At 43.4% G+C, this 12,846-nt stretch overlaps 1 protein-coding gene across 1 annotated transcript; it reads left to right on the top strand.

Annotated features, from left to right (window-relative positions):
• Positions 1-566: 566 nt before the first annotated feature.
• On the top strand, positions 567-6,896 carry FAM89A (family with sequence similarity 89 member A). The gene is made up of 2 exons (XM_076334068.1): positions 567-868; positions 4,882-6,896. Exons 1-2 carry the CDS (start codon positions 617-619, stop codon positions 5,038-5,040), a joined length of 411 nt encoding a protein of 136 aa, XP_076190183.1. The 5' UTR covers positions 567-616; the 3' UTR covers positions 5,041-6,896.
• Positions 6,897-12,846: the final 5,950 nt, after the last annotated feature.

The following is a 12,846-nucleotide window of genomic DNA, read 5'->3' on the forward strand; positions in this document are numbered from 1 at the left end:
AGAGCACTTTCGTGTTACCAGGTGACTGAAATAACACCACCGCCACAGAAGAGCTGGCTACCCTCCGCCTGTATCATTTAATCGGCTTTCATGCTTGCTTTCACTGCATTTCATCCCCCGCCAACCTCATCCCGGCACCCCTGGACCGAGCCCGGAGGCTCAGCGCCGTCCCCACAGCTGCCTTTCGCCTCTCCCAGCCCCAGGGCAGGCGGCTGCCGCGGGGGTGTTTCTGCGGAGCGCCGGCCCTGCCGGCTCCGGCCCGAGCCCCCAGGCCGAGGCGGGAGGCAGGCCGGCAGGCAGCCGGGCCTTGCCCGAGGGGACGCGGGCCACCGCGCCGCACCTCGCCTCGCCTCAGACAAAGCCGCCGTGGTGCGGCGCGGCGGCCGGGCCCGCCCCCGGCGCGTCCCGCACCCCCGGGCACCTGCGGCCCGGCCCCCCCGCCCCGCCGAGGGCCGCCTCCCTCCCTCCGCCAGCCGCCGCGCGGGCTCCTCCGCCCCCGCCCCGCCCGCCGGGCCTCTCCCCCCCGCGCCCCGGCCCGTAGGCGGGGCGGGCTCCGGGCAGCGCCTCCCGCAGCGGGGCCGAGGCGGCGCTTTCCGTCGGTCTCCGCCGCCGCAGCATGAGTGGGCCGGGGCTGCTGGGGCCCGGTGGCGGCGCGGGGCTGCCGCCGCTGCCCAAGAGCCTGAGCGGGCTGCTGAACTCCTCCTCCTCGGGCGGCGGCGGCCAGGGCGGGCGCTGGCGGGACCTGGAGCGGCTCTACGCGCAGAAGTCCCGCATCCAGGACGAGCTGAGCGGCGGCGGCCGGGGCTCGCCGCGGCCGCCCAAGCCTCCCAACCTGGACGCGGCGCTGGCCCTGCTCCGCAAGGAGATGGTGAGCGGGGCGGGGCGGGCCGGGCCTCAGCGGGGGCGGCAGACGTGGCGAGCGGCGGCGGGGGGCGCTGCCGCCGCCGCCCAACGGCCTCCCCGGGGCCGGAAGGGCGCCCCGGTCCCGCCGGCGGCGGAGCGGTCGGCCCGGGTGGGCGTGGGCCCGGGCCCGGACCCGGACCCGGAGCCGGGCTGGTGCAGCCCCACGTAACCCGGCCCGGCCGCTGCGGGGTGCGGGTACCGTGAAACGCACCGGTAACGGCAGCGAGGGAGAGTCAGGACCCCCGGCTCCGCCACCCTGCGTCTGTAATGGTGGGGCTCCCCCATCTGCGGATTGAGAGCCGTTTAACGAGCGCCTCGTTCAGTGGCATCCATTTGAACCTGACACCCATTTTAAAAGGCTGTCGTTAAAAAAAGGATCAGCACTGATTCATTCAGTTCAAGTGAAGTGCAATTAAACAGAGTTTTCTTCAGGACTTTGTTTTGATTCTGTAGCGCGGCGTTATTAGTGAGATTCCTCCGGGCGACCTGGCGCACCTTTTGATTAAACACTAATTTGGGTGTTGGTGCTTTGCTGGTGCCAGCTGCAGTTGTAATGGCTAATAATAACCTAAGCATTGTGCACTTAGTATTCTGAAACATATAAAATATGATACTGCTGAAAATCTGCCTGTTTTAAGGCCGTTTTTCTCATGGTAAAAAGGTGGTGTGAGCACAAGAAACTCTGTTGGAAGACCTTTCTGTGGACTTAGAAGGAAAACGTAGTGTGCTGAAACCTTAGTCCGCTGCCAGTGCTTCAACAAGTGGCTCAAATGCAGTTTGAGATATTCGTAAAACTGTATTAGAATTGCCAGTTTGCAGTGAAGCACAGGAAGCGCAAGTGACTATTGATCGCAGGGGCTTTTTCTACAGCGCTCTAAGGGGAAACAAGGATATGATCTTAGCCGTCTTAATCCTTTCCAAAAAAGCAAGGATAACTCGTTATAAAAGTCCAATATATTTTTCCTAATGGAAAATAATCATTTGACAACTAGACTTCCCCTTTGATACTCTGTTATCCTTGACGATAATTTGATAAAACACTTCTGAAGAAAAAAATACTTTACCTCTGAACACATCAAAGATTTTCCAGCAACAGTCTCCTCGGTTCCGGGTGTACTTTTTTGTGGCCTGTACAAATTAGAGAGACTCTCGCGTACGAGTAGGCTGCCTTTCATCAAGTAGGTAATAGCACTTTAATATTTATATTGAACACTCTTTCTTCAAGCAGTCAAAGATAGCATTTCTATTGAGTAACAAGCTTGCTTTAAATTTTCAATAGTGAACGGGGAAGAAATGCGTAGCAGCATCTTTTCCTGCATGATCAAGTAAGGTACTATGTATGTAAGTTTTTAAAAGATGAGAAAGTGATGGATTTAGATGCCTCGGAGGGGGAGGGATGAAAGGAGAGGTCACTTCAGAACTGTGATCTTCAGGAAAAGAGTCGATTGCATGGGACTGTGCATTATAGGTTGTCTTGTAGGTGCTGTGATAAAACTCTGAAGTCAAATGCAGATTGGCTGGGATTAAAAACTTTATGCTTGTGCTAGCAGGCTTGGACATTTCTTCAGGCTTTTGCTACCTCAGGGATCATACCTGAAAGTTGTCAGGAGCTAGAGGCTGCGTTTTTCTCAATAGACTTACTGTTCTTGTTTGATTGTTTGACACTAGTGGCAGCTACAGAAAAATAAGATACTAAACGTAACTATTTGGTGTTCAGGCCTGCTAAGTTAATTCTGCTGAGCAATTTCCGTCTTGGAGACTGCACTTGGCGTAGAACTGATCTTCACAGAAAGCGCTGAAGTGCTTCACAGAGCTGAAACGGGAGAGCTGCTGGTGAAAATGCTCCCGCTTTCCTCAGGAGACGAAGAACCGGACATCTGTCTCCAGGTTGAGTTTTCTTGCTCAACTCACTCCCAATCGCTCTTGGAACCGTTCTCCACCACAGTCTTGTCCTTCAAACATTTAGCTCTGATGCAAGTCTGCCTGGTGGGTCTCATGTTCGCATGTCATAGCATTAAGTCCAGCTTCACAGCATCCTTTCTTACCTGAGGCGAGCAGTTTGTTTAGGTGGGGCAAGCCAAAGTTCATTGACTGCCACCCCCAAACGTTGATACTCAGACTTTATTCTTGGGCAGGTAAATAGTCATTAGCTTAACAAGTCTGAAGAAATTACTTCAGCAGGGCTGGGTGGGGGGGTCTGGATATGGTACAAATACCTCCCTTTTATTTTCCCTCCTGCAGTCTTGTTTGTTTTGTTGGTTTTTGTTTTACAAATTTTTGCAGAAGGATATTTGCACAAGTGCTGGTTTCCTCTTACAGAATAGAGAGCAAGGAAGAGTAGCATATGCTTCCTGCAGAGTGCATGCTTAAACAAGGGGAGAGAAAGTTGTCGTGTTCATTACAGAGGAAAATGGAGATGGGTAAGAAAAGCAGCATAGATCTGAGGCGGTAGAAAGGCTTGCTAGTGCAGCGTTCCATGACTTGTTCCATGTCTTGTCCTGAAGTCCTCATGTTCGGTCTGGACAGGACATCATGTCTCAGCTTCATGACCTCACCAAGTAATTTGTGTTGGTCCTGAAAGATGCTGTATCCAATTTTTCTGAGTAGGAATGGCATCGTGGTGTGTGATACTTCCCCCCCCCCCCTCCCCCCCCCTTCCTTTGGCATTGCTGAACTATCCTACCAGATCCTTTTTCGAAAGATGGGAGATCTTTATGATAGCCTCTTGTGGTTTTCTTGTGTGCTGAGTGTATCTATCCTTAGAAGTTAGACATGTAAGGAGAGATTTTGAGGTAAGAGTTCTCATTCTGGGTCAAATGTAGCCTGGTGTTCAGGCTGCAGTAAAGGCTACTGACATTATTTTTTTTTTTTTCCTCTGAACATGCGTTGTAGCAAAAACTTTTATTTGATGAAACTGCGGCTTACTAGGAGCAACCTGTCAGCTTAACGCTTATTTGAAAATTTAGGCAGAAACGCCTGCTTCTTGAAAATGTTAAATTGGGTAGTGGTTTTAATTTAGCGCCAGACAAAAGCTAGATTTGATTTCATTTTCTCTGACTTGGATAGGTGACAATATCAAATTAACTCTCCATTTTGTTGCCAGAGAGGGAAACTGCTTTGAGTTAAATGGCTAGCTTTATTTTGCTTTGTGGTGCAACGTACTGGTTTTGTACCTGACATAAAGATGCAGGCTACAAGGTAACCTTTTTTTAATGTTGGTCCAAATCTTTAATTAGCTCTGGAACTAATATTTTAGAAGTTTGGGGACCAAAATATTAGGTGCTTAATTGTAAATCAAGCATATGCTTGAGTAGCACATGAAAATATTCTGAAGATTTGCAGGCTACAATGTACATCCTTATCTGACTTCTGCTTTAGTTTTACTGCCTTCAAGTAGCATGCTGTATCATGCTAGACATACCTAGCCTTGTCAGATGCCTATATATGTCAATACAGAGAAGAAAATTATAGTAGAAGATACTTAGCTGGGAAGTGGAAAACCAGCCAGAGCTCCATTTGCAACTTTTAATCCAGGTTGTTTTAAACAAAAGCAGAGAACCTATGTCAGAAAGATGTGTGAAAGACACACAGTGTTACTGGAAAAATCTCTTGGATAATGAGGAATATAGAGTTTATGAATTTATCTGTAATGCTTCAGATAGGAGCGAACTGCGTATTGGAAGTTAAGCAGGGTGTTGCAATACAACAAAATCTTGAAGAACGCTTTGCTTATGTTCTGCTGTATCGCGTCATGTTGTTCCTTGTTCTTTTTTCCAGTTTATCCCGTGGGGAGTCTGTCACCTTAGAAAATGAATTATACTTCCATATTTCATAACTGTTCAAGGTAGAAAGAAGCTTGATCCTCTTGTTTAGCAACGGAGGATATATAGCATTATACTGCCAGTAAAATCACAATTGTAATACCGCTTGTTTGCTTGTTTGTTTTTTGTTTGTTTGTTTGAATTCTTCCCCCCTCAGGTTGGCCTTCGGCAGCTCGATATGTCATTACTGTGTCAGCTGTACTCCCTGTATGAATCAATTCAAGAATACAAAGGTGCCTGCCAAGCTGACTCTAACGCAGACTGCACGTACGCTCTGGAAAATGGTTTTTTTGATGAAGAGGAGGAATACTTCTAGAAGCAGGAAGATTGACCTCCAGGCTGACTGAGGTTCTTTTGTCCTTCTCTCCCTGTAACACACCTCAGCAAGAACAACTGGAATCTGTACGGATCTCCCTTCCCGAGGAGGAACTCCCAGCTACCCCGAGTTGTGTTAAATTCACTTATTCTAACAGGCTGTCAGTACAAGTTACTCATGCAAATACCACTTGAGGAAAGTGCTGTACTCTAACTTTTGAAGAGTCCTCAAACATGCTTGACAAGAGTTTTCAATTTAATGTGCAAGGTGGGTGTTTTCAACTTACAAACGTTGGTAGCTTATAACTGGAATTTTAATCGTAGAAGACAGCAGCGACGTCCTGAGTTGTAATTAACTTCGTAAGGGGGGAGGGAAGCCTCCGCTGTGGTGTAAATAGCTATAGGTGATTTTTTTGGTCAACGGTATTGATAAACGCATTTTGAACAGGCATCTGGATGCACGCACATCCTCGGCTCTACTAAGCTAGTTCTGCTTTTATCAGCTGCATCCAGTTTTGTACTGGGTGGATTGTTTACACGGTTTAAATTTTTTTTTCTCCTTAAGCTAATTTTGACTTTTCCTTATTCCTAGCTTACAAGCTGTACATGTGATAGTGAATGTTATCAGCAGGTTTTTCTTCTGTTGATCTAATTCACTTTCTTGGTACTGCCACTTGGCATTAACTTTTATACTACGGTCTGGATTTCTCGCATCAACATAGCTCTTTGACCTGCTAAACTCTGTTCTGAAATGGTTTGCGTAGCTTTTACTGCACTGCATAGTAAAAGCACAGATTCAAACATAGTCTGTCTGCCACTATGTGGCTTGGAATGACATGAACTCTTGTGCAAGTGTTCTCAATCATATGAAGAATAAGGAAACCTCTCATATGACAAAATGGGACAAATTGCAATATTTTATACTGGGTGAACTTTGTTTCTGTAAGGTAGACTACAGCTCTTTTTAAAAATGCAAAATAAGTATTTTGAGCACATACTTTGCATATGTTAAAACTTTTTATACTAACTTGTTCTTTGAAGTGTAACTTATTTTTGTTTTCAGAACTTACTAAAGCACTCGGTTAAGTTTTTATTATTTCATAGTGTGTACACATAATGCTTAATCAGCTTGGAAAATGAGAGTTGCCAACTATGTGAGTCTTCACCCTTCTCTATTTTAAGTAAAATCGGCTCCCAATGCAATTTTCATTTCTTAACTTTAATTCTAAAGATTGCTGCAAAGCACAGTGCCTGAATCTTGACACAAGCTAATAATTAAGGGCTTAAATCTCAAAGGGTTTTTGCATGGTTCATGTCTGGCATGCGTACGGTTTACAGAAAGAATTGGAGATCACATTCTGGGGTAGCTTCTCTCTTAGTTTTTTAGCAAAGGCTAGAATGTTGCAGTGATAAAAGCCAAGAGACTTCCAGGGTGGAGTTTTTGTGCATTCCCTCTAAAACCAGCTTATTTAAAGGCCACAAGAGTAAAGACTGTGCTGTAATTGTGTATGTGTATAAATTCTTAATCTAGTCTGTTGGGCAATGGTGGGGTTTTTGTTTTTTAATGCTAATTCTGGTCTAATTACTTCACTCGCCCAAAACTAAAATGAATGATAAGGCAAACACGGATAATCCAAATGGCTACATCTATATTTAAAAAGTTGTGTATGTGTGTATACATGTATGAGTATATATACATGGATATGTACATACAACTTTATGCTTTGACTTAAGAATTTATCAGCTTTGAATATAATTTGCTGTGCTTTTCGTATTTGGATGAGGCTTTTTCTAGTCTGTTGAAGTACTGCTATTTTCTTGCTCTTTCCCAAAAAATAAAAAGCATGTTTAGCATAACTTTTTAATGTTGTGTGTATTTTAATTTACCATTTCAGTGAATCCAAACCCTCCCCCCTTCCCAACCTCCCCCTAAAAAACCTAGGAGTAGTCATCACCCCTGGATTGAAGCAAGCAATTTTTAAATTACAGTGGAAAAGGTTCTACCTGCTTATATTTGGAATGGGAATTTCCTACTTCTCTGTCTTAATTGGATTTTACTTATTTTTTTAATTCAACAGAGAAAATCCTGTCTCTACGAGAATTATAGATTCTGTTTTACAAATCCTTACATGGTGCCATTCATTAATAGTCCCACTGGTGAGAATGGACTTGAGCAAAATTCACAGTACTTTCTCTTATATAAATGAAACTTAAAAAGCGAAATTATGTACGTTTCTAATTTTAATGCAGTATGCTTGTGAGTTGGGGAACATGGAATGTTTGGCTGGTATTCGCTGTACCAAGAGAAGCGTAAAAGTCTCAAGGCATCAGTCCACAACATCATCTGCACTGGAAAAAGGATGGATTATTAGGACTTTGCTAAGTTTTCAGCACCTTGTCCCTTTTAGTAACACCTTCTTGCATGGGAGAGAAGTTATAGTCTATATTCCTAAGACAAATTCAAACACTGTGAAGTCTGGCTAGCTAGACAAAGGTTTTAAAACCAGTGAATTTGTTATTAAGTCAATAAGCAGTTGTTCCAGAGGCAGATTTCTGTGTCTGGTGTTTCAGTTGTGAGCTGTGTCTCTTCACCACATTATAACAGCATGAAGTAGGGAAATTGCTTTGCAAGAGAAGTGCTTGGTGGGAAAGTATAGCTAAAATACTGAGTAATTGTTACGTGCAGCTTCAAGTCAGAGTTTGGTTGTGTGCATGACAGAACAAGCTGTGTTACTACAAAAGCTTGCTACCCTTGGTCCAAACCACATACCAACAACAATCCCTTTCCCATTTTTACTCTGTAACCCCAATTTGAATTACACATAACCTTTTAAAAGGATACCTTTTAAGGATATAATGAAAGAAACTCTTGAAAACTTCCCTACCCAGTGCATACCGCACAACTCTCTCAGTCCCACACAGCGCAGCTAGCTTAGCCAGTACTGAGCAGGCGCAGGAAAAGACAGGTTTTCAAGGAATCAAGGACAGTCAGGTTCCTGCTGCTCAGAGATGGAAAACTGCGAGTACAGCGGTTCGGAAGGCAATCTACCGTGGGTAAATTCACTGGCCTTTCTCCAAAGGACCTACAAATGTGGTAAAGTGGTTAGAAATAAGGAATTATTAGGCCTGTGCTAGCTATATCTGAAGATTTTATTTTTTTTAACAACATACCACCCTCATTTTATTGCTGTGACAACTGCAGAGTCATAGAGTCATAGTTAGTTACAGTCTAGTCCCTTGGAAATGTTCTTAGTCTAGAAAAGGAGAAGAGTCTGGAAGAAGTGCTCCACTCTGGAGAAAGCAGGTGTCATAAAAAATGGGTGGCTGATGCCCTGGCAGCTATAACACATGAGCATTTAGGTTCAGCTTCGGCTCCTGGCGAATTCACTGTCAGCCCTATTGATTTTAGTGGGGATGGACTTCGAAGCAGGGATCTTTTTCCTGAAATCAGAACTGCTGCTCGGTCTCTTTTATTTCCAAGAGTATGGAAGAGCTGCGTGGTATCTATACTAAGATACAACAGGTACTCAAATAGACACTACAAATGTTTTCAAAGGTACTACTTTGTAATGCAATGAAACGCAGTAGGCGATCATTTGAATAACATCAACAAGATCAGTGTTGCTTCAAAGAAAATTTTCCAGTAAAGGTGGGGCAAAATTACACTCTGTTCATGGGTGGTTTGGACTCAGATGCTCGCTGAAGTTGAGTTTTTAGTATAAAATTCAGTGTAGTCACGTGAAATTGGAAGACTAGGAGAAGGATTATGCAAAAAATATTATAATATTTGTAATTAATTTAGTTCCTAATCATAGGTAAGCAAACCATTTTGTGTGAACTTCTAAAATAAGTTGATTTTTTTAAATTATGTTTACATTTTCTTGTAAATAACAGTTTGCAAAACTTTAAATGCAACAAAGAGTAGCAAAGCCCCCAGCATCTTTATAAAAAGTTGATCCACTTAGTACCTATTTACAAACCTAAGGTTTTGCCTCATATTTAGTCTAGTTCTAAGGAAACAAAGCTTATGCAATGACTCTGTCCATGCATTTTCTGTCAGTCTGTCTGCTAGAAACCACATCTGATTGATAGAAGTTGGAAAGTTGCTCTGTTTTTACAAGCCCTGTAAAAATTAGCAGCTGGAGGAGGAGAGAGACTTACTGCTGCTTCCACGGACAGGATCACGAGTAAAACTCAGCTTTTGATTTCTGTTTGGCCACCCAGCAGCCAGAAAGCAAAAGCCGGGTGGTCACCCGGCTGCTGGCAGCTCTGCAGAAGCTGGGGCACGTGCCGTATCTTCCACGGTGCTGGGTGCCAGCGCATGGTGTGGGAAGGAGGTGAGAGTCTTCAGCACGTCTTTTAGCGAGTGAGGATGAAAACTGGGGATACAGTAAGGGGCCCAGGGAAGACCCCAGGTGTTGCCTTCAGGACTAAATGGGATGTTGGAAGGGGTGAGTGTTGTGGCGAGGGATGTCGCAGAGTTTTTGGAGGATGGAGCTTCATGCAGTTTGGAAGGAGAGGCTGAGGTCCTAGGACACGCGTTGTTTAAGATCCTGTGTTTCATTTGTTCACAGCTGAGATCCTGTTCACAGCTCAGGGGATTTTTCATGTGCTTTTTCAACCTGTTCTAGAGTCTGGGTATACGCTACTTGTCATGTATTTTTAATGTTACAGTCATTTGTTGCAGGTACACAGTTTTGCTTAACTGGAAAGAACACACTTTATTTGCCTTGCTGCCTAGCTAAAGCCATTCATTTTGCTTGAGGAATTAGGTTGCTCTGAGGGCAAGGGAAACTAATTCCCCCACCCTGTCGTTCGGCTGACTGCTGGGGAGGAATGTGAAATGGGAGGATTAATCGGGTACATGCCAAAAGGAACCTTATTAACAGGTCTTTTCTTCCCCAACGTGCAGCTTTGTCCTTCAGCCACTTCGAAAGAAGTTACTCCTGTTTTCGTGATGCCTGGCTGTAGAGGTTATATTACCATAGCAGTTTGAGGTTCATATTACGTTTCATATACTAAATGCATTTTCTCAGAAAACAACTCCTCAGACGTACATTTTTCCATCCATTGCTATCTTTGGTTTATTTGACGCTACTGAATTTAACCCTAGACAGCACTGTATGACCTAAGGAAACAACTAATTTGTTTTCTTAGCAAACTAGTTAAAAGCTCTGTCTTATTTGCAAAGTCATCTTATATTGATTTTAACATTTTCTGGGAATTTCAAAGCTCCTGAACCTAAGTGCTAAAGCTTCCTAACCGGCTGTTCTATGCAATTAGCTTTGCAAACATCCAAGGTCTGCTGCAAGGACTAGTTTCTGCCATGGCTTAAAGAACCTGGGGGATCTGTGCGTAGCGGTCTGCGCATGGTGAGGCTCGATGTGTGCTGGACTGGCACCTGCAGCTTGTGGGGCAATTATGCCTTGTAAGGAAGCAGTAGGATTAGCCAGGAGTTCTCCCTTCAGATGACCACCAGTGAGTTTGGCCATTTGTTTTTAAATGACAGAGGAACTTTGGAGGGGATGAATATTCGCTGCAGAATTCTGTTTCCCTTACTTTTTTGGCTCCCTTTCATTCTTTCTATTCAGGAAAATTCATTAGATGAATGTGGAAACAACCAGCCCTGAGTACTGGAGCCCACATCTGATTTCAGAGGAATGTGCTTTTAGCAGTAGAATTTACATTTTTCAGATAAGGTTGGTATGCAATTTAAAGAGACAAACCCATTTGCTATTGAAATACACAGGCCTGTGACTATTTCAACTCTTCACTGAACTTTTGCCACGGTTTTAAATGCGTTCATGCTAAGACATTGTTAAGATAATGTCTTTAAGAGAATGTAATCTTTGAGAATTCCTTGATTTAAAATGAGGAGAAACCCCATACAAATCATCGATTATTAGAATTTAAAAAAATGTGTCCGAAGCAGACTGTTTAGAATTGTCAGTGCATAGAGAGTTCGGTCCTGTGTCAAACCACTGCCTTAAATTCATGTTAGCAGAAGCAGTTCAATCCTCCTCACTGCGCTAACTACTCTCTTTCAGAAATCACAAGCATTTCTTCCATGGTTCAGAAACGTCCCTGTGATTATCTGGCTAGACACATGAGTAAGAGTTTTAAAGCTCGTTTTGGCTCAGGATACCAGGCACTGTCACAATGAAGTTGCCCGTCAGAGCCCTACCAGCTCTTGCTTAAACTCTTCTGACTCATCAAACAGCAGAACCTTTTAAATCATTTACAAAAAGGCGACATAATAAGGTCGTTACTTCAGTTATAAAAGCACCTAGACGATAGGGACAGTACATTTTGTTATTTTTCCTCTCAACTCAACCCTTTACAGTATCTTCAGTTTAACCGAATCTGGAATGTAACAAAAACCTGTAGCACTAATTATTTGTATTGAAAGCCCTCACAACCTACAATTTCATTAGGGTTGCTTAAGATCCTGGAAAGTTCAAGCAGGGCATGCAGAGGCGAATTAACAAGGAGAGATGCAAAGTTCTGAACAGGCTTTGTACAAGCTTAAACAGGACTACATTTCTCACTTGTTCCATTACTATTAAGTAACATCATAGGCTGTTCATATCATGGAATAAAATTCTTTTTTATATGCTACATTACACAAAAGGTAAACTACTGAAATATTAAACTAGTTGGTTGGTATAGGGGAAGGCCATTTTATCAGAATCAGCTGAAAGAAAAATAATACATCAAATCAGGGTGAAAATTAATTTCTCATAGAACTAGAATATTGAAGTCCTGTTACTATTTGGTCTTCATCCTGTCTGAACACAGCATGTCTATATTCTCGCCAAGAGTCTTGATATTCCTTTTTTCTTCTGCTTAATATTGTACAAATCGTACAGAATCTTGGTTTGTATCTTTGAATCACCCTTGCTCTTTCTGATACTTAGTCATGTTGCTCAAACTGGGGAAGCGTTTCCTTAAGTACACTGCATCGTACAATATAACCTGTAGAGAGAAATGGAATATATAGCACCTATTCACTATGTAATTTATACCCCTCTTTGTGTGCATTTTTAGAAGAGGAAGGACATTTATGAACAAAGCTCTACTGTATTTTGGGGACCGTCATTGCGCTTGCTTAAAGGATTAAAATGTAATAGAGAGGTAGAACTTCGGTAATCTCTGGGGGGAAGAAGGAATTCTGTTTTATGCATTTCTTTTATCCTGTCTCGTGTCCTTTTCCATATGATTTGCTTGAGGTCTGAGTTTTCATATGTAAATAGATTTGTCTTGTCTCCAGTGCTTTATGTGGTTACACAATAGGACTTTTCTCCCCTGTGCCACTTATCACTAGCCAGTCATTCAAAAAGTCCTTTCTGTTTCTGTTGTAAATGCAGGACTGTTCTAGGCTTTCAATGTCACTTCTCATAGAGAATAAAACGCTTTTCTATGCCTTCAAATGCAGGTGTGTACGGACAGAGTACTTCAATCAGTATTAGAGAAGCCAAGCATATCTCACTATTACCGCAGACATTATTTGTCAGAGCATCTGCTTAAAAGTGTGCAGACTATGGAAATTTACACTACAATTTCTTCTGCAAATTAGAAGGGAGTTTGTACACATGCTTTTATTTTCCAGGAACAGAGATCTCAATTCACCATGCCCGTTCTCTCATTCCGTTCTGAATTAAATGCTTTAGTTTGTAGGCAGTGATCATATTTTTGTTTCAACTTAACTGCGTGTAACCCAACGTGTAAGTCCTTACAGGAAGCCTGTAGTAGATTTGAAGAGGTACAGGCTGCCTTATTTATTTAAAAGTCCTAAATGCTTTGCAGT

This window comes from Aptenodytes patagonicus, chromosome 3 (genome assembly GCF_965638725.1).
Source record: "Aptenodytes patagonicus chromosome 3, bAptPat1.pri.cur, whole genome shotgun sequence".
Taxonomy (NCBI): Eukaryota; Metazoa; Chordata; class Aves; order Sphenisciformes; family Spheniscidae; genus Aptenodytes; species Aptenodytes patagonicus.